The sequence below is a fragment of the Giraffa tippelskirchi genome, chromosome 14, assembly GCF_054371585.1.
Source record: "Giraffa tippelskirchi isolate mGirTip1 chromosome 14, T2T-mGirTip1v1.2.pri, whole genome shotgun sequence".
Taxonomy (NCBI): Eukaryota; Metazoa; Chordata; class Mammalia; order Artiodactyla; family Giraffidae; genus Giraffa; species Giraffa tippelskirchi.
Window position 1 is genome coordinate 68,213,290 of NC_137288.1, and position 25,035 is coordinate 68,238,324.

General features: G+C 42.8%; 1 protein-coding gene, 1 long non-coding RNA gene and 1 other non-coding gene across 4 annotated transcripts in view; 2 read left to right on the forward strand and 1 right to left on the reverse strand.

Annotated features, from left to right (window-relative positions):
- The first annotated feature begins 261 nt into the window (after nt 1–261).
- Nucleotides 262–4,275, forward strand: LOC145534753 (uncharacterized). Its single transcript, XR_014074947.1, has 2 exons — nt 262–365; nt 683–4,275. It is a non-coding gene; the product is annotated as an uncharacterized LOC145534753 (long non-coding RNA).
- Nucleotides 4,276–4,418: 143 nt separating this feature from the next.
- NEDD4L (NEDD4 like E3 ubiquitin protein ligase) overlaps nt 4,419–25,035 on the forward strand; it is a 429,120-nt gene continuing 408,503 nt past the window's right edge. Inside the window, exons 1-2 of one of the 2 annotated variants that reach the window (XM_081562954.1) lie at nt 4,419–4,576; nt 11,905–12,115. In XM_081562954.1, the coding sequence (XP_081419080.1) occupies nt 12,086–12,115 (30 nt within the window). In that variant the 5' untranslated portion in view covers nt 4,419–4,576; nt 11,905–12,085. The remainder of the gene's footprint in view (nt 4,577–11,904; nt 12,116–25,035) is intronic. The other variant, XM_081562953.1, reaches the window with a different exon arrangement.
- On the reverse strand, nt 15,869–15,941 carry TRNAG-UCC (transfer RNA glycine (anticodon UCC)). Its single transcript has one exon. It is a non-coding gene; the product is annotated as a tRNA-Gly (tRNA).

Consider the following 25,035-nt stretch of genomic DNA (forward strand, 5'->3'; position numbering starts at 1 on the left):
CATCCTTTTTATCAGTAAAACTGACAAAACACAGAGACATGTATATTTTCTAGAGAGCCGGTTGTTAGACGTGTGCAGCACACCTGCTGCTCCTTGCTCCCAGCCCTGTGTTGGCTACTGCTACTGCTGCTGCTAAGTCGCTTCAGTCGTGTCCGACTCGGTGCGACCCCATAGACGGCAGCCCACCAGGCTCCGCCGTCCCTGGGATTCTCCAGGCAAGAATACTGGAGTGGGTTGCCATTTCCTTCTCCAGTGCATGAAAGGGAAAAGTGAAAGTGAAGTCGCTCAGTCATGTCTGACTCCTAGCGACCCCATGGGTCTGCAGCCTACCAGGCTCCTCCGTCCATGGGATTTTCCAGGCAAGAGTACTGGAGTGGGGTGCCATTGCCTTCTCCGGTGTTGGCTACACCTCCACCCAAAATGTTAGCTTTTCTGTCTAGAGCCCCTCCCCCCAGTTCTGATCATACCTAACAGGGCAGGCCCCTGCCTTCAGACAGCGCTCCAGGGTCAAGGCTGTCATATATGGCAGAGGCCATGTACCTGCAATGAGGGAGACCAGGATTCCATCCCTGGGTCAGGAAGATCCCCTGGAGAAGGAAACGGCAACCCACTCCACTACTCTTGCCTGGAAAATCCCACAGACAGAGGAGCCTGGTAGGCTACAGTCCATGGGGTCCCAAAGAGTCGGACACAACTGAGTGACTTCACTTTCACTTTCATGTGCATCTCTTGGTTCTGCACAGCACTCTTCCTGGGGTTGGACTGGACCCCAGTGTCCTCAGGTCTTCAGTTCAATTCCTATCAGTGCAGAGAGCTCTTCCAAGATTCAGTCAGTTCCCCCAAAGTTTGGGCTCTGAAATCCTTGATTAAATTTTAAAATAGTGACACAAATGTTATATCACATTTTTCCCCAGAAAGAATCACCAACTGCAGGTTCTCTAGCCTAAAAAATTCTTATGCTTGATGTTTTAACTTCTTGTTTTCACAGTGTTGCATTCTAAACAGTTTAGATGAAGTCACTTTACTTGAGTGTTTGTGAAATGAAGCAGGGTCTACTGAGTCCATCTGTGCATATATGTGCTGGTGTAAAATGATAATTCATAAGAACACTGCTTTTGCTGAGCCAAATAGGTTTGTTAACTTACTTTATCAGTGAAGACTCACAGGGTTTGGTAAGAGAGAACTTCTCAGGTGACCACAGTTGAGAAACTCTCAAGCAGTAAGGAAGGCCAGAATAATTACAGTCTTTATTTCACTAGTCTCTTCTGTGGTATTAAGTTTAGCTAAGATCATTGCCTTGGGTGGCTCAGATGGTAAAGAATCTGCCTGCAATGCAAGAGAGCTGCGTTTGATCCCTGGGTTGGGAAGATACCCTGGAGGAGAGAATGGCAACCTTCTCCAGTATTCTTGCCTGGAGAATTCCATGCACAGAGGAGCCTGGTGGGCTGCATACAGCCCATAGGGTTGCAAAGAGTTGGACAGGACTGAGCTTTCACTTTTTTCACACTTTCAAGATCATTACCTTAGACTACTGCAAGTTCTTTATTTTATTCTTTTTATTCAGATTTATTTCCAGAATGGTGCATCCCCAGGGAAGCCCCAGAGAGCTGCTTGTGTTAGTGTTTGCAGAGTGAATTTACAGGCCTCCGAGGGCACTCACACGGTCTCCTTTGCCCAGGTAACACAGAATCCGGCTGAGATTTTGTACCAGACAGATGCTGTCTGGAATGTAAAACAAAATGCTTGTGCCGCAAAAACAAACAAGATCTGAACAAAGAGACAACAAAGTGCTGCAAAATAAATAAGGTCTGAACAAAGAGAACAAACCCGTCATTTCACCATAAACACAGCATGGGGAGGAGCAGGCGATGGAGCAGAGTTCATCTAGTTTCTGGGCCATAAGCATTTGATATTTGTTTGAAATGGTTATATTATCTCAGAATCACTTAAGTTTTAAAAACAGCATGCATGAACCATCTTAGGCCTCAACTTGGAAGCATACTGAAGTATTCTAAGTAAAAGTACACCTCTTAGAGAGAGCTGTCAAAAAAAATTCAATACCTCTTGCTGCTCAATCTAAAATCTCATAGAGAATTTGAAAGACCAGAAGGAGTATAAAGTGTTGCTAATATTTTTTCTGGTCTCAGTCATGGACTTAGGGTGAACAAAAACTTGAAATAGATGACAAGCTCTGTAAAGATAAATTACCAGAAGAGTTTCAAAAAGGAAATTCTTGCAGCAACTCCATTAAGAAAATTAGCCTGGTTGTAAATATTACCTATTGAATCTTTCCATCTGTAACTCTTTGTTAGTTCACACAAAGAGCTGCACATTCATATTCGGAAACTGAAAAGAGAAAACAACATATGGTTGACAGAAGACATGTACCCAGAGCAAGATTTTTTGCAGAGCATGTTCCCAGCAAACACAATGTCCTGATAGCAGTTCCAAAAGCCTTAAAATAACAGGTGCTGCCAGGGCAGGGCCAAGCTGTAGAGGCAGGGCCTCCACCTGCCCAGATTCTGGGGGGTGGCTGGGAAGAGGGGGTGCTTCTTTCCCACCAGCTCTGAAGTCTCCCTTTTCCCCTCAGACTCAGTTCTATTCAGACCCACCTGACTCTAGTCAAATAAGTCTCTGCCTATTGATAAGCAATTGTGAGGGAGAACCTTATAGCATTTATTGTCGGTAGGGGAAGTTAGTAAACCAGGAGGTGATGAACCTACTGATTGCATGCTAAAAATGAAGATTTATTATCTTCCCATCTCTTGTCAGGGCTTTCCAGGTGGCTCAGTGTAGGAGACACATGAGATGCAAGTTTGATCCCTGGGTCAGGAAGATCCCCTGGAGGAGGAAATGACAACCCACTCCAGTATCCTTGTTTGGAGAATCCCATGGATAGAGGAGCCTGGCAGGCTACAGTCCATGGGGTCACAAAGAGTCAGACACAACCCAGCATGCACGCATGCACCATTTCTCATCATGTACTGACACTATGTAAGGCTATGTGAGAGCTTGGACACACAAACATAAAAACAGACACACTTGTGCATGTCTAGAGTCAGGAGATTGGGCTCTTTACCACTTCTCTGCCTGTTACAAACTATAATCTAGAATACCTCCATCCATTTCAGACCTCCATGTCCTCTTTTGTAAAATGAGGGAGTGGGATTAGATGACGGCTGGGGACCCACTGTACTCTAACAACTCAGTGACCAGAAGTGCACGTCACACCTTTTAGAGAATTCACTGCGGGTGCGGGGGACGGGAGTGGTAAAAACAGTCCAAACATACACAGGTCTCTACAATGGGGACAATGAAAGAGCTTGTTCCAGAACCCTAACCACCCATTGATCCAGCCTCACCCTCCTGACTAGGGCCAGCACACTGCCAGTGCTGGGAAATTTCCCCAGGCATTTTCATGTGGCACCTTCCTTTCCAGAGCACCTTTCTGCCCTCATTCAAATCTTTTGATTACTATCTAAGTTCAATTCAAATAAAGTCATTAGCAGATAGTCACTGTAGAAGAAAGGCATGGAGATTTTCCTGGGAGAATTTTTAAGGGATGATTTAAGAGGCTGAAGCTTATGAAAATTAGACTTCTTCTCCTGGACTTCCCAGTCAAGGAACCTTTGTACCTTCCCAGAGGTACAAGAGGTAGCAGAGGTACCCAGAGGTACATGCTTCCTACAGATGCCAGAGAGAAACCACGAAAAGAAGCCCAGCAACTTTTCTACCCAAAGAAAGAACAACTCTCACAAAAATAGATACACCCACTCTTCAGTTATCTATTGCTGCGTAAAAAGCTAACCCAAATGTACTAGCTTGAAACAACGTAATATTCCCCAAATATGTGTCAGGAATTCAAGCAGTGTGTGGTGGGGTGATTCTTCCATTTTCTGTGTTATCTGTAGAGGTCATTTAGTAATCACTAGAGGAGGTATGGTGGGAACGGAGTTGAAGGGGTCCAAGATGGCTTTTCTTGCACATCTGTTGCCTCGGCAGAGATGGTTGAAAGGCTGGGTTCAGCTGGCACTGTTGAGTGGAGACCCACAGGAGATTTCTCCCATCATAGGAGTGACAGTGTTACTTGAGCCCAAGGTAGTTCTGCTTGCCTCAGGACAGGCCGAGAAGTAGGGAGATGAGTTGTAAGAACAAGGAATAATGACTTTAATTGAAAGTCATTTTAGCTTTAGCTAAATTTAGCTTTAGTCATTTAGCTTTAATTGAAAGCTAGCAGACTGAGAAGATGGCAGACTAGCATCTCGGAAGACTACCTTCCCTCAGGCCAGTCGGGCTCCTTTTGTATACAAGAGGGGAGGGGGCGGGGCCACTGTGGCACCGACCAATGGTGGAGCAGGACCGCTAACGGTCGCTGGTTGACAGTTACTCACTAACGGTCGCTTGCTTGGGGGTGGGGCGCACTGTGGCACCAACCAATGATGGAGCAGGACCACTACAGCTTGTGTCCACCTCCCTGCCACTGCACCTGGAGCAGAAAGGTGCGACTCCAGAAAGAGGTGGGTCTGAAGAAGTACCCAGCTGCTCAGGCATCCTTGTCCTTCCTCACAGGAGCGAGGTATGCAAGCAGTGGAGATCATGGTGGTCACATAGAAACAGTTGAAAGGTATCCCTGTCAGAGGTCACAGGCACCCTGGGCTCAGCCCACCACTGGCCCCCTCAAACCAGCCCGTGACTGATGAGGTGGCCCCAGAGCTGGCACCGCAAGAGAGGAGCTCCTGCCTGCCCGCTTGGACAGCGGGTGGGCGGCAGGTGGGGGCCAGCCTGGTGGACTAGGCGCGGCCCTGGGCAGAGAGGAGTTGGGGAGCAGCCCCTGGCTTAATGCAGGCTGGCACCACGGAGGAAAGGGCCCATCACGCCTCGGGTTGGGGCTGGGGAGGCCCCTGCTACAGCAGGATAGTTGGACGTCTCGCTCGGCTCCTCAGGGCTCCCTCAGAATTCTAAGAGACCTGGTGGAAACTAACGCTGCTCACGATTTAGACTCTGGAGGTTCCAGAACGGCACTTCCACTGCACTCTACTGAGGAAGGAAGACACAAAGGCCAACCAAGGTTTAAGGGGTGATGAATTAAATTCCACCCCCCCTCAGTTGGAGGAGAAGCAAAGTATGTGCAGCCATCTTGAATCTATCACACCTGCTGCTGCTGCTGCTGCTGTCACTTCAGTCATGTCCGACTCTGTGCGACACCATAGACGGCAGCCCACCAGGCTCCCCCGTCCCTGGGATTCTCCAGGCAAGAACACTGGAGTGGGTTGCCATTTCCTTCTCCAATGCATGAAAGTGAAAAGTGAAAGTGAAGTCACTCAGTCGTGTCTGACTCTTAGCGACCCCATGGACTGCAGCCTACCAGGCTCCTCCGTCCATGGGATTTTCCAGACAAGAGTACTGGAGTGGGTTGCCATTGCTTTCTCCACTATCACACCTACCCTGCCCATAAGAATAACATCGCCCCTAGCAGGTCCAGAGGGTTTTCAGCTGCGTCCTATGATTTAGGTGCTTAATCAGAGTTTAGGTGTTTAATCAAGGGCACAGGACTTTCTCCTTCATGCCCATAGCACCTGACCCAAATGCTAGTGAGTTAACTCTAATGGCTAAATCCTGGGGTCTATTTTCTTCTTATCCCTTGACTGTTTATTCCTCACTTTTCTACTTTTTGTGCGTGTAGGCATGTGTGTGTGTGTGTGTGTGTGTGTGTGTGTGTGTGTGTGTGTGTGCTGTGCTCAGGCATGTCCAACTCTTTGTGACCAACTGGACTGTAGCCCACCAGGCTCCTCTCTCCTTGGGATTTTCCAAGCAAGGATACTGCAGTGGGTTTCCATTTCCTTCTCCAGGGGATCTTCCCAACCCAGGGATCAAGCCCATGTCTCTTGCGTCTCCTGCATTGGCAGGCGGATTCTTTACCACTGTACCATCTGGGAAGCATCTACTTTTTGTAGATGTCCATTTGGGCTGTTCTAACAAATATACCAGAGACTGAGTAGCTTAAACAACTAAAGTTTATTTCTCACAGTATGAAGGTTGGGAAGTCCAAGATCAAGACACTGGTGGATCTGTTATCTAGTGAGGATCCACTTCCTGGTTTGCAGGCACCTGTCTTCTTTCTATGTCCTCACATGGTGGAGAGAATTAGATCATCATCCCTCTGGTGTCTCTTCTTATAAGGGCATTTGTCCTATGTGTAAGGGCTCCACCCTCATGGCCTAATGATCTGCTAACAGCTCCACCTCCAAATACCATCACATTGGGGTGCTGGGGCATAGCCATTAGGTTTATAGTAGACTTCTTTTTCATCATGAAGTAACACATGGTCATTGTAGAAAATGTATCACCATACCACAATCTGGAGATAACCACAAGTAACATATCTTCCCATTCTTTCTTCTGTGCATATATGTTTATATTGGCAGTTTACATTCCTGGGATCACATTATATAGAGTTCATATCTTGTCTTTTAAATAAACAATTCATGACCATTTTCTTATGTGATCAAATGCTCCTTGCATTATTTTTAATGCTCACATGCAGTTCCATCACATGGAGTGTCATATTTTAACTGTTTCCTAATTATAGTTCAGTTGGTAAAGAATCTGCCTACAATGTAGGAGACCCAGGTTCAATTCCTGGGTCAGGAAGATCCCCTGGAGAAGGAAATGGCAACCCATTCCAGTATTCTTGCCTGGAGAATCCCATGGACATAGGAGCCTGGCAGGCTACAGTCCATGGGGTCACAAGAGTCAGACACGACTTGGCGACTAAACCACCACCAATTATGTTTCATTTAGGTTGTTTTCCAATTTTGGCTTTGATAAGAAGTACCCTGAACAGCCTCACACATCAAAATATTGTCCATATTTTTAGTTATTTTAAGGGAGATTCTGAGAGGTAAAATTTGGGGGTCAAATACCCTACCTTGAAATCATCCTTCCATTGGCTTCTGGGTCACTTTTCTCTTCAGGATCCCATTATGTTAAATAATTGGTCCTTACAGTTAGCCTTCATCTTTTCCTCTGCATATGGCTGGTTGTTAAAACCATGAGACCTGGTTAGAAAGGCCTAGGAGAGTTTAGAATCCTAGGAAAAGAAATAAAAAGATTATTTCAACTGGCAAAAAATGCATTCCTAATATACCCAAAGAAATCAGCACAATCATTAGTAAAGACTACTTAAAAGTTCATTAAAATGTCTGGTTATGAGAGTCATCTCCAAACTTCAATATCAGATGTAAAAAGAAAATACAATTAAAATAGTCTAATGCTCCTAAAATTAGGCAAAAATATAACATGATCAGAAATCATCTAAGCAGTTGGGGCAAAACACGTTCAAGGAGGAGGAAATGTGGTAAAGATACTGCTGCTACTGCTAAGTCGCTTCAGTCGTGTCCGACTCTGTGCGACCCCATAGACGGCAGCCCACCAGGCTCCCCCGTCCCTGGGATTCTCCAGGCAAGAACATTGGAGTGGGTTGCCATTTCCTTCTCCAATGCATGAAAGTGAAAAGTGAAAGGGAAGTCGCTCACTCGTGTCCAACTCTTAGAGACCCCATGGACTGCAGCCTACCAGGCTCCTCTGTCCATGGGATTTTCCAGGCAAGAGTACTGGAGTGGGGTGCCATTGCCTTCTCCAGGTAAAGATACTAATTCTCTCCAATTGTAAATCAGAGTTTTAACTCTATTCCAATTAAAATTCTAATTGCACATTTTTTTGAGAACTTCATATAATAAGTGTAAAATTCATCTGGGAAAATAAAGAGAATGCTTATAAAAAGGAACAGTGAGAGAGAACAAATTTTACCTGAACATTGATTTTATTGTAACATGGAAAGTGTCAAAATAGTATCTTGGGGATTTATTCTAAAACGTAAGCCTAGACCAACAGAACAAATTAGAAATAGAATAGGTTCTGAAAGAAGCACAAAATCTAATATGAAGAAGTCAAACAAAACAATGAAGAGATATTCTTAAAATAATGATATCTGTGGGGCTAGAGATCAGTAAGTAAAAAAATTAATTGAGCTCACACTTCAAATCAGGGATATTAAAGGACCAAAAATTTTAGATTATGAAGATTAACAAAAATAGGATACAAAAAGAGATGATTAAAGAAATGGATGAACAAACATTTTTCAAGCTATAGAAGTATTTGCCCCCCTCAATAAAAGACAATTTAAACAAATTCTAGAAAATCAGAGGAGAAACCTAGGAAAGGCTATTCTATATGTCACTTTTATTTTTTTTAATGTCACTTTTAAATGAGAGAATTTATTTCATGATCTGAAGGGTTCTAGAAATTATCATACCTCTGTGTCCCTGGAAGCCATGCCTCCTTATTTTCAGGAGAATGATATGTATGGGGAAGGGTTAAAACCTGCCTGCAGACCCTCCCCCTGGTAATAGAGAACCTGTCCAACTTCAGGTACTGACACAATTCTTGATGGTCAAGTTCATGTCCAGGGCTTTCATTTCCAACATAAAGTGGCTACTACCCCAGGAAAGTGCAGAGACCAGCAAAGAATTCTATGGGGCCACATTTCTGAGGCAGTCAGGGAGTTAGAGGGCTTCCCGGGTGCCAATAGCGGTAAAGAGTGAAGTGAAAGTCCCTCAGTGTGTCCGACTCTTTGTGACCCCAGGGACTATATAGTCCATGGAATTCTCCAGGCCAGAACACTGGAGTGAGTAGCCTTTCCCTTCTCCAGGGGATCTTCCCAACCCAAGGATTGAACCCAGGTCTCCCACATCACAGGCAGATTCTTTACCAGCTGAGCCACGAGGGAAGCCCCCATCTGCCAGTGCAAGAGATGAAAGAGATGGGGGTTCAATCCCTTGGGGGGAAGATGCCCTGAAGGAGGGCATGGCAACCCACTCCAGTATTCTTGTCTGGAGAATCCCCCGGACAGAGGAGCCTGGTGGGCTACAGTGTATAGGGTGGCAAAGAATAGGACGTGACCGAAGTAACTTAACACGCATACATGCAGGGAGTTAGAGAGCGATTGAGGACCCCGTCAGTGGATAACAGGGGGGCCTTGGAGGAAAATTATGCAACTGGGATTCAGGTTCAGATTGTTTCTATATCATGCTTCTGAGATTCCAGGGGTGACCATGAGCCTCAGGGACAGCCTGGGTAGAGAAGCTTTGATGGGGAGAGGATCTGACCATCATCAACCAGGACTAGGAAGCCACGTGCTGACTAGGTGTGCATTCTGAAGAATTCAGGGTGGAGGTGCCAGCAGTTTGGGGAACCAGGCTGGATCACACTCAAGTTGATCCCAGCAGTAATTCTGTGCCTACCAGAAGGCAGGACATTAACCCTTTATCCATTTCTGTTACAGTCTGAAAAGGGGAGAGCAAAGCGAAAAAGATATCCTGTATCATTTCCCGTCTCCACGGGCCTCTTTAAAAATGCAACAGCTTTACCTCTAAGAACAGCAAATACTTTAGGAAACCTGTTTATGTATCAGATATATCAGATACATACTTAACACTGTGTATCCTAAGTTGGGATTCTATTTTAAATACACACAGTGGAGCCAATACTGCTACCCCATGGATTGTAACCCACCAGGCTCCTCCGTCCATGGGATTTTCCAATACTGAAGTGGGTTGTCATTTCCTCCTCCAGGGGATCTTCCTGACCCAGGGATTGAACCCTTGTCTTCTGTGTCTCCTGCGTTGCAGGAGGATTCTTTACCCACTGAGCTATCAGGGAAGCCCAATATTATGAGAACCCTTTGGTAAAACTGTCTGTAAAGCAAATAATCACTAAATAAATCTGCCTCTAGACCTGGATTTTCGTATTCTAGATCAGTTATCTGAAAGAAATGCTCTACAGATTTATCTTCTGTTCAAATTAGAATTCATCTGTATCCACGCAACCTTTAGAATATTACTTCTGTAACAAGTCCCCAAATGCATATGCTATACCAGTCCAACTCCAGCAACAACTTTAGCTCATTATTTGTCTTTTATCCATACTTGAGAAACTGTAGCTATCTTACTTTACAGAGGCATGTTCTGTTTCTTCTACAAGGCTTAGGGCTTTACACAAAGAAGGATACACATGGCAATTATCACGTAAAAAGTCTCACTAGTAATCAGAGAAATGCAAATTAGTGTCCCCTGGACACCCGTCTCTTCCCCATTTACGTTCTGGGCTAGGCAGCTGACAAGTTTGTGAAGAGAGACCTCAGGGCACCTCTCTTTAAGCAGAGCTATGCTTATGCATCTTAATGGCAAACTGGGCAAAACCTGTTGAAACAAATGCTCAGTAGTTTTAATTTGTGGAAAGGAAATGTTATTTGGAAAAAATAAAGTTCTTAATGCTCTGCAATCTTTTTACACTGTGGCAGGGCTAGAGTGCTAGAGAAAGCACTCTGAGATCAGAAATCCAGCCACGTTATTAGTAATTCATTTGCTTTAGCACATACAGGAGATAATGCGTTCCTTGGCCCTGTGGTCCAGGTGGTCAGCTCTGCCAGCAACAATTTGGAAGCACTTTTGAGCCACGGGCCACGTGGCTGCCCTTCTGCTGCAGCTGCTAGAGCAGCTGGGTTGGAGGCTTCTCTTTTTGTCCTGGTTAAAGCAAATTTCCAAGTTTAGCTGACAATAGTGTACTCTGCAGCCAGACCCATTGCATGCATATGGGAATGCTCTTGGCCAGCCTTTCTTGGAGCAATGGCCCATTTTCATTTTCTACAGAAGACCTGACTGAACTCAGGTCTCACATTCTCTAAACATCACGTGGTGTCAGGGCCATAGGGTGGGGTAGGGCGCAAGTTCGGTTCAGTTCAGTCACTCAGTCACGTCCGACTCTTTGCAACCCCATGGGCTGCAGCACGTCAGGCTTCTGTGTCCATCACTAACTCCCAGAGCTTGCTTAAACTCATGTCTATCGAGTTGGTGATGCCATCCAACCATCTCATCTTCTGTCGCCCCCTTCTCCTGCCTTCAGTCCTTCCCAGCGTCAGGGCACAAGAGCCACATATTAAAAACTAGAGTGGATTCTTTGCCTTTTCAGCATATTCTGTGCCAGGTTATAAACATGAGTCCACTAAAATAGGAGACAATAATGCTTAGTAAATTTACATGAAGCATAAATTTTACTTATTCATCTCAATTAGGCTAACCAGGTAATCAATCTGCCAAACATCAATATTTACTCAGTGTATCTTCAGTTGTCAGTGGTAATGGAGGAGAGCAAAGATACCCAACACAGAAATAGCCAACAGATACTTATCATTAACTGATTAGTATACAAATTAGTGGTTGATCAAAGAAAATTTTGGACCCATAGATTTCACTGATTGAGTGTTATACATATCAGTGGTTGATTTTTAAAAAAAGAGAAGAAGAAGAAAACCACCCACTAGTTCATCTGCAGACTTATTATCTCACAGTTGATGTGCTGTTCTTTTGTTTTGCTCAGGCTGGTATTGAAATGAATTTGCGTTTTTCAGTATACACCAATTAACACTACAGAGAAGTGGCCAGGAAGTGTGCTGTGTAAGAAGAAGAATTGAATTGGGGATTAGCATTGCCAGATGGTTCAGTGGTAGAGAATCCTCCCACCAATGCAGGAGACGCAAGAGATGTGGGTTCAGTCCCTGGGTGGGGAAGATCCCCTGGAGTAGGAAATGGCAACCCACTCCAGTGTTCTTGCCTGGAGAATCCCGTGGACAGAGGAGTCTGGCTGCAGTGCTTGGGGTGACAAAGAGTTGGGCGTGACTGAGAGACTGAGCGCACGCACACAGTGTTTGCTGGGGCAGGGCAGAGGCAGCTGGTTTTTCACCGATGCATAAACCTGCTTTGCTCATATGATCCTAGCATTCTGACACCAACATGCAAAAAAAAAAAAAGTCCTTCATACAGTCCCTTTTATCACCTCCCCTAACAGGGTAGTGAAAGCTATGATGTCACCATCAAGATGCCCTTGACGTGGTCAGTGATTACTGGATCTGTCAGGGACCAGTGCTATTCGAGTGCCCACCAAGTCATCCCTGTTGAAGGGCAGGATTGAAATCGTTCTCATCCAGAGTCTAGCTGGAGGAGAGGAGGGAAGAATCCAGACTCTAGACATGTTAACTCAAGAGTTCGCCAGGATGGTGGTAAGTGCCTGCCCTGCCACGAAGTTTGGCTCAGCCGTCTTGCCTCCCCAGTGTCTCTCTTCTGTGATCTCTCTCTGCTCCCATTACTGTGCATCCCCTCTTGACATTTACTGCTGCGGAACATGGTTCTGTACTGGTTTCACGAGTATTTAGCTGCACGCATTCATTCAGTACTGGGAGACAATGGATGGTCAGGCCTCTGAAGACATGATGCATGCACGTGTGCTAAGTCACTTGAGTTGTGTCTGACTCTGTGTGACCCTGCAGCCTGCCAGGCTCCTCTGTCCATGAGGCTTCTCCAGGCAAGAATATTGGAGTGGGTTGCCATGCCCTCCTCCAGGGGATCTTCCCCACCCAGGGGTCAAACCCCCATCTCTTAAGTCTACTTGCATTGGCAGGCAGGTTCTTTATTACTAGCACTACCTGGGAAGCCCAGAAACATAACTCTGGGCTGATGTTTCAACGATGAAGGCTGCCAGTTGGGTTGCAGACTGAGATTAGCAGTCACAGTGTTGATGAGGGTGTGCTCCTGGCATGGACACCCGTGGGATGGAATGGAAGGAAGCAGCACTGGGCAGGGGAGGGGGTGGGCTGAGCCAGATGCAGTCTCACTGAAGGCCTCAGTCAACCCCACAGGGGATGCTGGGGCTGAGATGGCCTTTCACAGCTGCCCTGAGTCGGGGTTGGGGAGGCAGGCCTTTGTGCCCTGCATCCCATCGATCCCATCGGTCATGAAATGTGGGCTGTTCCACAAAGGAAACATGACCCTGGGAGAGGCAGCTCCCGGAGGGGCTGACCGCTGAGGGCCGTCTGCAGGAAACACTTCCGGCAGCTGGGGAAAAAGTCCTTCACTTCTGAAGAGGGATCACAGCCGAATGACACAGCATCTACAGGATGAAATACAATACATGCGGGGAGCACTCCAGATGCAGGAAACAGCAAATACAACAGCCCAAGAGGAGAGTTCTCTGGGTGTGTGCGTGCAGTGGGGAGGAGACTTACAAAGGCATGAGAGAGAATGTGCTAGAAGATAAGGAGGCAGCCAGGAGCCTCTGGCCTATGAGTTTCACGTTTATTCCAGTAGCAGTGGGAGCTATTTGGGGGCTGTAAGCAGGAGAGTAACAGGATCTATTTACTCTTTTAAAGATCACTCTGGCTGCAGCGTGTTAAGTGGGGAGACAGTAAGGCGCAATTGTAGCAGGGAGGGGTGGGACCCCAGAACCTTGGATTAGGTATATGGCAGTGAAGCTGGGAAGAAGCAGTCAAGTTTGGGGTTTAATATTGGAGGGAGAGCCAGTGGGTCTTGTTGATCAGTTGGATATAGATCTGAGGTTAACAACAGAACTCAAGATGGCTTCTAGGTTTGCAGGCTGTGCAGTTAGGGTGATGGTTGGAGCTTTAGGTAGGGAAGACTAAGAAATATTCTGGGTGTGAGAATGTGTGAGTTGAGGACAGAGGGACAAAGGAGAGTTAAGAATCATTCTGATAAAGCCATTTGTAGCAACATGGATGGACCTAGAGACCATCATACTGAGTGAAGTAAGCCAGAGACAGATACCGTATGAAATCACTGGTATGTGGGGTCTGAACGATGATACAAACGAACGCATTTACAGAACGGAGATAAACTCACAGACACAGAAAACAGACTTATGGTTACCTAAGGGAAAAGGAGAGGGATCAATTAGGAGTTTGGAATTAGCAGATACACACGATTATATATCTAATAAACAACAAGGACCTACCATATGGCACAGGAAACTATATGCAAAGTACTGTAATAACCTGTCATGGGAAAGAATTGGAAAAACAATATGTATAAGAAGCAATCACTGTGCTGTACGCTGAAACTAGCACAACATTGTAAATCAGCTCTACTTCAATTAAAAAAGAAAAGAATTGTTCTGGACATGGTAAATTTGAGATTCTTGTCTTAGTTTTGGTTTCCCAGAAACAAATATTGAGATAGGAGACTGAATGTAGTAGTTTATTCAGGAGATAATCCAAGGAAACACAAGTAGGGAGATGGGCAAGTGAGATAAGGAAGAGAAGGCATCCAGTAGGGTGTCCTTTATCAAGCAAGTTACTAATGTATAGACAACCAGAGCTTAACATCACCGGGGACTCTGGAAGACAGTATGCATTTCAGACTGGGCCTACCCACAAGGTAAGGTTGTCGGCCACTCCTACGAGTGCTCCTGGAACCATTACCTCCTTGGCACTCCAGCCTGCTGCAAGCTTGAGCAGAGCAGGCACTGTTAGCTGGAGAAAGTCTTCAGACAAAGAGGCAGTGGCTGGCAACCAGAAGTCAGGCTGGTAGGCACTGAAATGGTGTGAGCTGAGGGGATATTGGTGGGAAGGAAGAATTTCAGATTCAAGGCCTAGTTAAGACCCCAGATAACATAAGGAGGCCTGGAGGTATTCAGAAGAGCCAAGTACAAGGGCTGAGCTCTTAGTTGTCTAGAGTCACAAAGAAAAGACCAACAGCTGCATGAGGCAGTGGTCGGATCAGAGTGAAGCCCGTGGGCAGAGCTGATTGCCACTGGCACTTCTTTTGAAGGCACCAAGTCAATATGAATAGTAACTCCCTATGGTTCCAGAATCTCGATGGATTGATTGGGACTGAATGGGTCATCAAAGGATGTCAGAGTTGCTTCTCTGGGGATCTTGCCTGAAGACTGAGTAGGTGACTTTCTCAAGGTCATCTATAGACCTGAGATTCTTTAAGTATCCCTCTTTTACAAAAGCAGAAACTGTGATGTGGGAAAAGTATTTTTCTTAGACTCTATAAAAAGTTTGCTGGCTCCTCTGCTAGAGAGCATGACACACATGAAAACTCATCCAGTAATTTTTCCATGAAGGGGGCTTGAGTATTTTATCAATATTCATGAAATATTAAGATAATAAGCTTGTCAAAACATCTCAAACATGAAAGCCACATTCTTCAGGATTCTTTTCTTCTGCTATCATGCTTTAATTCTGTGTCATGACAGTCCAGATCCAGTTCCCCAGGCAATAGTAATTACTCCATTACTTAATTGAGGTCCTAATCAGTTAGGATCTATTGTCCAATGCAATCATCTATTTATTTTAAATGGGCCCTCTTTACTGAAGCCACAAGTACTGAATGGAAGTGTTGGGATTTTCCTACAGGAATAGTTGAATTTAACCTCTCACTGTTCTCCTCTCCCAGCCTCTGGATCATTTTGTGTTTTAGAACCAGTAACTGTTTTCAAGGCGTAGGTCTTTCTTAAACCAAAAAAAGCAAAAGTATTGCAATTTAAATATAAACAGTGTCCAACTGAAGAGACACTCCTCAAGCATCTCCATGACACCCTGGGAGAGTTGCTATTTTCCTCTCAGCTTCAATTCCTGATTTTAGCAATTTCTACTTGCCTCCTTTGTGTTTGGCTTAACTTTGCTCTTGAAAAGTGTTTATAATCCTGATCAAATAAACTCCACCCTTTAGGTTCTCATTAACACTCTGTCAGAGATTCTTAACCTGAAGGTCAAGCATAGCCCTGAGAATGTATTGAGCTAAGAATTTACAAGTTGGTTTTAAGGATTCCGTGGACAATTTGAAATTACAAAATCTGGTGTGGCTATACGTTTAGGCTTTTCCAGGGTAAAGATCTTTCCATAACTTCTTCTTTTTTTTTTTTTAATATTTATTTGTATTTATTTATTTGGCTGCTCCAGATCTTCTGTGGCATTTGGGATGTTCAATCTTTAGTTGTGGCATGTGGGATCTAGTTCCCTGACCAGGGATTGAACCTGGGCTCCCTGCATTGGAAGCCCAGAGTCTTAACCACTGGACCACCAGGGAAGTCCCTTTCCATAACTTCTTAAAGGCACAGATGACCAAAAACAAAGCTAAATACCATTTTGTTTTTCTTACGTGTGTGTGTTCAGTTGCATCCGTCGTGTCCCTACTCTTTGTGACCCCATGGACTGTAGCCCACCAGGCTCCTCTGTCCATGGGATTTCCCAGACAAGAATACTGGAGTGGGTTGCCTTTTCATTCTCCAGGGATCTTCCCAATCCAAGGATCAAACCCACGTCTCTTGTGTCTCCTGCACTGGCAGGCAGATTCTTTACCACTGTGCCACCTGGGAAGCCTGTTGTTTTTCTTATCCCCATTTAAAAAGAGGTTTTGAAACCAACTCCCTCTAAAAGCAAGTTCCCTCACCAAGTGCTTGATTAACCTCTCTATCCAAAATTCCATTCCCTTTCTTTTCCCTCAGACCACAATCCAGTTTAAAATAAACACTGGTCAACCGGAGTCAGATAACTAAAGTTGCTGTAGTCAGTAACATCATTAATGTAGTAGAATTGCTTTTATCTTAATAGATGTCATCATCAACGTGCAAACTCAGGTTGTTTCTCCAGGGCAAGATGAGTTCCTGGATCCCCAGAGCCATGGACCATCAGAGAGTCCTAAACCAGAGACATCCTCACTCCCACAACTATGATTAAGAAACGTGACAATGTCACGAGATGACCATTAACCCGAACCTCTTTGTTCTTTCTCTTTTAAAAACCCTTAATTCAAAGACCAAGTTGGAATGAATCTGAAGTCTGTCTCCTACTCGCTTGCTTGGCGACCTGCAATCAATCCCTACTTTGCAGCTAACTCCCACTGTCAGAGCTAGGCTTTCTGCACTGCAGGTACCCAAGTCCTTTGCTCGTTACAGTTTTATACAAATAATTTTCCTTTGTTCAGTATTTTCTCTTTAAAGCAGCTCTTCAGGGCATCCGCCGGCTGCTCTCCTTCACTGAACCATCCCAGACTAGCATCTATAAATCTTCCTTTTGCCTTCATACTAGGTAACTCACATTTAATCCTTCAAAGCCATACTGTGAGGTGGAAAATTATTTCTCACCCTCTTATTCTTAAAAGTGTTTAATTTTTTTTCCTGGAATGGATATCGTTAAGAGTTTGTCTTTGTCCTCATTTCCTCAGATAGCATTTCCTTCTGTTATTAATGTAAGCAACAAAATGTAGGAATCTCACCATCTTGTCACCAAGAAAATTGAGATATTTTCAAATCATGTAACAATTGTTTCAGACATTTTGGAATTTGTTTGTGCACTCATTACTACTTTTGAAATTCACAGTAATTATTAACTTACAGCTAGATTTTGTTTTTTTCTTAAGCACACATATAGCTGTCATTCAAGAACAAAATTCAACTGAGTAAAATTTGAAGAGCTGATTGGCTTTGTTGAACCAGTCATGAGTCGGCAGCATCCTGACTAGCAAATACAGGGAGGCACCAAGGGGTGACAGAGGGAAAGCTTTTAAAGATAGGACAAGGAAGCTGTAAATAGGAAAAAAAAAAGGTTTTATTAGGCCATCTCCCTTTTGGGAAAAAAGGGATCTTATAAGGTGGAGAAGGAAATGGCGACCCACTCCAGTATCCTTGCCTGGAAAATCTCATGGATAAAGAAGCCTGGTGGGTGGCAGTCCATGGGGTCGCAAAGAGTCGGGCACGACTGAGCAACTAACACTTACTTACACTTATAAGGTGGGGTACCTCATCTTTCTTTGGGGGATGAGGAAGGTCCATATGACCTCTTTGGTGCAGACCAGAAAATCCCTGACTGATCAGCTAAGACTATATTTCTGGGGGAGACTGACATGTCAATTAAATTAGGTATTAAGTCTTGGTTTGGTGGCATGGCCTAGCACAACAGACTTCATTTCAGGCCTGTGGTGTTTTGTTTTTTTTTTTTCTAATTTTTTAAGGATGGTTGGATAAGATGAATACCAGTTGGCATTTATTAATTTATTTTTAAAAACATTTATTTATTTGGCTGTATCAGGTCTTAGTTGCAACATACAGGATCTTCTTTGTAATAGGCAGGCTCTGGAGCGTGTAGATTGCCCCATGACATGTGGAATCTGAGTTCCCAGACCAGGGATTGAACCCATGTCCGCTGCATTGGAAGGCAGATTCTTTTTTTTTTATTTATTTATTTTAGTTGGGGGCTAATTACAATATTGTAGTGCTTTTTGTAGAGGAGCCTGGTGGGCTGCCGTCTATGGGGTCGCACAGAGTCGGACACGACTGAAGCGACTTAGCAGTAGCAGCAGTGGTTTTTGCCCTACATTGACATGAATCAGCCATGGGTTTACATGTGTGACCCATCCTGAGCCCCCTCCCCCCACCTCCCACCCCATCCCATCTCTCTGGGTCATCCCATTGCCCCAGCCCTGAGCATTTGTCTCATGCATCGAACCCGGAATGGTGTTCTGTTTCACATATGATAATATACATGTTTCAATGCTATTCTCCCAGAACATCCCACCCTCACCTTCTCCCTCAGAGTCCATAAGACTGTGCTATGCATCTGTGTCTCTTGTTCTGTCTCGCGTATAGGGTTATCGTTACCATCTTTCAAATTCCATATATATGCATTAGTATACTGTATTGGTGTTTTTCTTTCTGGCTTACTTCACGCTGTATAATGGGCTCCGGTTTCATCCACCTCAATAGAACTGATTCAAATGTATTCTTTTTAATGGCTGAGTAATAGAAGGCAGATTCTTAACCCCTGGACCACCAGGGAAGTCCCTGTTTTTTTTAAAAAATAATATATGATAAATGTATTTCTTGGTATTTTGTCAATTGTATTTCAGCATAAATGTTTTCCTTTGTAATCCTATGCATTTTGTTTTACGCGTTTAAAAATTTTATTGTGGAGAGGGGTTCATGATACCAAAAAAGATAAGAACCTTTAATTGGAAAAATAGGAGTCACAGAAAGAAACAAGATGTCAGAGAAAATTAAAGAAATGAAAGAAAAATAATTTTTCCAGAACTGAAGGACATTAATTTTCAGATTGCAAGGGACCTCCATGTATTGAGACCAATAAATGAGAAATTCCACATCAAGATCTAGAATCACAACGTTGCAAGAACCTATGTGATAAAAATCACCAAATTCTTCCAAAGAAGAAACAAAATAATATACAAAGAATTGGGAATCAAGAATTCATCAGATTTCTCATCTGCAGCACTGGAAGCCAGAAGACAATGGTGCAAAGCCTTCGAAATTCTGAAGGAAAATTATTCCCAGTCCAGAACTTTGTATACAACCAAATCATCCATCTTAAATAATAGTGAGTTCAGAGTATGAAAATTTTCAGACAATCCAGGAGTCGAGACATTTGTCTCTTTCAAAAACACTGATGCTTCTGCTCCAGCAAAATGAAGGAAGAAATCACTAAAGCACAAGACATGGGACCTAGGAGGCTGGTGATCCAGCCCGGGGAGAAATGAAACAAATTTCCCAGACCATAGTGAGATCATGCTTGCTCTGTAACCAGCTAGTTCAATTGCACAGTCTGAGAGAACAGCCCCCGCAAGACTCCCCTCCCTTCTGGCACCAACTGCAAGTTTGGGAGGTGCTCACAAAATCACCCTCAGAATTGACCATTCAATAGAAGGACTCACAGAATTCGTGAAAAACTGCTAGATTCATGGTTATGATTTATTACAAGGAAAGGATCCAAATTAAAGTCAGTGAAAGGAAGAGGCACGTAGGAAAGCGCCCAGGAGGGGTCCAAATGCAGAGCTCTGGTCTCCCTGTGGAGTCACGGACAGCATGGCCTCCTCCCAGCCACAATGTGCGGCAATATACAGGGAGACTGCTGACCAAGGATGCTGGAGCTTTTGGTGTCCAACGTTTTACAGGGGCTCAAGCATCTCCTGCCCACATGACTGACCTTTAGTCTCCAGCCTTGGTGGAAGGTGGGGTAATACCTTCAGCCTCTAGTTCCTCTCGGATCAGAACTGACACAGCACATGGCCCAAAGCCTCCGTTAGAGATCACACCATTAGACTGTCAGCAGCAGAGGCTCCTGGGCAGATGAAGACATCCCATTGGGCAGGACATTCCAGAGGCTGGGAGATCACCTCCCAGGAAGCCAGGGTAAAGGCCAGTCCTCTCTTTGGTGAAGTGAATTCTTCATTACACACTCTGCAATGCCAATGAGCTTCTCTGTCATTTCTTGCCCTCCAGGTGAGCCTTAAGCCATGCTTGGGGGGATACACATTTCTTACACAAACAGCACTGCTCTTCTCACCCTGCCCATAAGCCCCTCGTGTGTCTTCTCTGCTGTTGGTGGAAGGCAGGGGTGTGGTCATTGAATGAGAGTAAATTCCAGAAACACAGTGATTAGGGCCTGGGGAGTTCTAGAGATGCTATTGTTGGAAGACATGTTTTTCTGCATTTAGGTGATAAAATTCAGAATGGAAAATTTAACATGTCCAGAGAACAGATCATTTATGTTTTCCTGCATACTTTAGGCTTCTTGAAGACAACTCACAAAGCACAGTAACAACCTTTCAATGGATCATTGGAAGTCTGCATTCACAAGCTGCCTAATGGATGATGCAGCATCATGAGTAAATAGTATTAGAGACGTGCAGAGGCAGGAAAATCTGTATTGTTTCCGTAAGAACAGGTTCTGAAGAGCCATGGCATTGTGAGTAATAGTCTTGTTACCTTTTCTTTCATGATAAGAGATATAAGTTTAGCCAAGGATAGTGCTTTTGACAATAAAGAACAGGAAGGGACAGCCAGGAAGAAATCCCACATGTAGTGTTTGAAGAGTCAACACATAGTTAATAACTTCTCTATCAGTTCATCTGAGCATTTAATGATATACCCTATGTGTGATCATATAATGATAAATTCTATCTGTGCTCATGAATTTTGTGATTCATTTTCTAATCAAAAATTTTATATAGACAGAGAACATGCAGGAATTGTTTTCTTGGCATCCCACAAACACAGGGGCAACTTTTCTCCTAGCCTGTCTCATATCTAACCTGCTGCTGTCCCTGAAAAATCAGTCTTTTCTCCACGAAGCCTGTTTCATGGTACCTGGGACCAAGATTTAGGTACTAGTTGAGTCTGATGAACTTACAACTTTGAACTTGGGAGTTATGATTAACAGTGTCAGCCTCACCATCTGTAGTAGGTAACTGTCCAACCCCTCTACTTTCTATTATTATCTCACCTCATGATGTATCGCTATTGTGTATAGTTGTGGGAGTTGGTGATTATCTCTATGGAAATCAAAGGAGCCTTATGCTCCTTGTTACCTGAATAGAATCACATGACTTAGCCTCAGCCAATTGGATGCTTTCCCCTGGGAATGTAAATCTGGAGCAAGTAAGTATCACAGGCGCTGATAGTTGGAGGTGATCCCAGGGACAGTCCTGTGCCGTGGAATTTCTGCTTGGATTCCTATTGTCTCACCCTCCTGAATTCCCTTTGCTTTTTGTTGTTCCTAAGGTAAATTTCATCATCTCCCTGTTATTTTGTGAGCCTCTAGTATTCTTGCGGTAAATATCCCTTTACAAATTTCATGTAAGATTGCCAGGATTGATTTTGTTTCTTAAGAAAAACAATTAATACTGACTGAATCAGAATACTATTTATTTCTTTTTTCCCTTTTAAAAAAATATTTATTTTTTACTGACTTATTTGGCCATGTTGGGTCTTAGTCGCATTGTGTGGACTCTCGTTGTGGTGCATCGGCTCTCTAGTTGCAGCCTGTGGGCTCAGCAGAGGTGGCACTCGGGCTTAATTGCTCCTCCGCGTGTAGGCTCTTCTTCACCCACCAGGGAGCAAACTTGCTTCCCTGCATTGCAAGGCAGATTTTACCACTGGGCCACCAGGGAAATCCGGACTACCATTTATTTCTGAGTTTGTTGTTGTTGTTGTTGTTTTGGTATCAAGAAAAGTTTGTTAAGTTTTTGCAAATGATAAAAATTTCACAGCTTGTTTGCAATCTCAGGATACATTTATGTAAAGTCTGCCAGAAGCTTGAGAGTAGAGGCATAGGAAATTTCCATTTCAAAGTCAAAGCTTGTAAAATATATAAGAACAAGTCATAATCCTTTTGGTGACTGTTTAATTTTGAATGTGTTAATAAACAGCTTTCTCAACTACTTACAATTTTTGCTGTTCATAGAAAATATTTTCCAAATATAACATTGTGAAAGGTTCAGTGATATAAATAAGAAGAAGCTAAAAAATTTCAGTACTCATTCCTGACACTTATTTACTCAAAGTTTTAAAACAACTGATGGTATTTTAAATTGCATATTATGGATAAACGTCATTTCATTTTTATTCTTGGTACATTATTACAGATTATTTACATAAGTATATTAATAAAGACACTGAGATCAGCACAAAGCAGATTCCTCTTTTGGCACAGCTAACACACTGGCAGTCTCCATTATGTTTAAATTTGTTACTATCACATCAGAGTATATGTGAGTGTGTGTTTTTACAGTTCTAAAACAATCAAGTTTTTTTCTTCCAGTTTTATTGAAATATAATTGACATATAGTACTGTGTAAATTTAAGGTATACAGCATAATGATTTGACTTATGAAATAATGATTGCAAAAAGTTAGTGAACATCGATCATCTTGTAAAGATATAAAGTTAAAGAAATAGAAAAAGTATTTTTTCCCTGTGATGAGAACTCTTCATATTTACGCTCTTAACAACTTTCAAATATAACACACAGCAGTGTTAATTATGTTTTATCATGTTTATTATATCCCAAGTACTTATGTATCTTATATCTGGAAAGTTTCACCTTTTGACTTTATTCATTTAATTTCCCCTTCTCCCTTCCCTTGCTTCTGGAAATCACAAATCTGATCTGTTTTTCTGTGACTTTTTGGTTTATGAAGTATAACTGATCTATAAGCAGTATGTTAGCTCCTATTATACAACACTGTGTTTTGCTATTTCTGTACATTTCAAAATGATCACCATGATGAATCTAGTTATGATATGTCACCATACAAAGATATTACATAATTATTTACTATCTTCCCCACACTGTACATTTCATACTCACGACTCATTTGTTTTGCAACTGGAAATTTGTGCCTCTTAATCTCGCTCACCTGTTTCCCTCATTGCCCAATCTCCTTCCTCTAACAACCACCTGTTCTCCATATCCATGACTGTTTCTATTCAATTCTGTTTGTTCATTTGTTCTAGGTTTTAGATTCCACATATAAATGAAATCATTCAGTATTTGTCTTTATCTGACCTATTTCACTTAGCATATTGCTCTTTAGGTCCATTCCTATTGTTGCAAATGGCAACAGTTCATTTTTTTTATAGCTGACTTATATTCCATTGCGTGTGTGTGTGTGTGTGTGTGTATACATATATATACCAATTCTTTATCCATTAGTCTATTGATAGGCACTTAGGTTGCTTTCACATCTTGGCTATAGTATAATTACAATGCTGCAATGAACAATGGGACACATATTTTTCTGTATTTGTGTTTTTGCTTTCTTTGGATAGATACCCAGGAGTAGAATTTCTTCACCATACACTAGTTCCATTTTCAATTTTTTGAGGAACTTCCACACTGTTTTCCATATTTGTTGCTCTAATTTACATTCCCACTAACAGTGCAGGAAAGTTCCCTTTTCTTCACATCCTCTTGCCAACACTTGCTTGTTGTTTTTTTGATAATAGCCATACTAAAGATGTGAAGGGATATCTCATGGTGATTTTGGTTTGCATTTCCCTGATGATTAGTGATGTTGAGCATCTTTTCATGTGCCTGTTGGCCATCTTATGTCTTCTTTGGAAAACTGTCTTTTCAGATCTGCTGCTCATTTGTTAATCAGGTTGCTTGTTTTTTGATGTTGAGTTATAGTTTATATATATATGTATACATATATATTGGATATTAGTACCTTGTAGGATAGATCTTTTGCAAATATCTTCTCCCATTCAATACGTTGCCTTTTCCGTTTGTTGCTAGTTTTCTTTGCTGTGCAAACACTTTTTAGTTCAACATAGTCTCATTTGTTTATTTCTGCTTTTGCTTCCCTTGCCTGAGGAGACATATCCAAAAAAAAAAATTACCAAGACTGATATCAAAGAATGCACTGCCTATGTTTTCTTATAGAAGTTATGGTTTCAGGTCTTTAATCCATTTTGAATTTATTTTTCTGTATGATGTGAAAAAGTAGTATAATTTGATATTTTTACAGTTAGTTGTCTGGTTTTCCCAATACCATTTATTTGTTTGTTAAGATTTCCCCCAAAATTTTTAAAATAAAATTTATTTTATTTATTTATTCATTGGCTGCACTGCATGGCACATGGGATCTTAGTTCCCCAGCCAGGGATTTAACACATGTCCCCTGCTTTGGAAGGGCAGAGTTTTGACCACTGGACCACTAAGGAAGTACATGTGCAAATCCCAAAACAAATGCTGACACTCTTTTTTTATATTCTTTTCCATTATGGTTCACCACAGGATATTGGACATAGTTCCCTGTGCTATACAGTAGGACGTTGTTGTTTATCCTGATACTATTTGTTGAAGAGGTTGTCTTTTTCTCCATTGTATATTCTTGCCTCCTTTGTCATAGATTAATTGCCCATATAAGTGCAGGTTCACTTCTGGGCTCTCTTTTCTGTCCCATTGGTCTATATGTCTGTTTTTGTTCCAGTACCATACTGTTTTGATGACTATAGCTTTGTGGAATAGTTTGAAATCAGGGATCATGATACCTCTAGTTTTGTTCTTTTTTCTCAAGACGGTTTTACCTATTTAGGGTTGTCTGTGTTCCCATACAAATTCTAGAATTATTTGTTATAGTTCTGTGAAAAATGCCATTGGTATTTTGATAGAAATTGCATTGAGTCTATAGACTGCTTTGGGTATTTTGGTCATTTAACAACATTAATTATTCTAAATCATGAGCATTAGCTATCTTTCCCTCTGCTTGTGTCATTTTCAATTTCTCTCATCAGTGTCCTATGTATTTTTCCAAGTATACATCTTTTATCTTCCTGGTTAGATGTCTTCTTCTGTTTAAAATTTTAAACTGTACTTTTCTAGGCTTG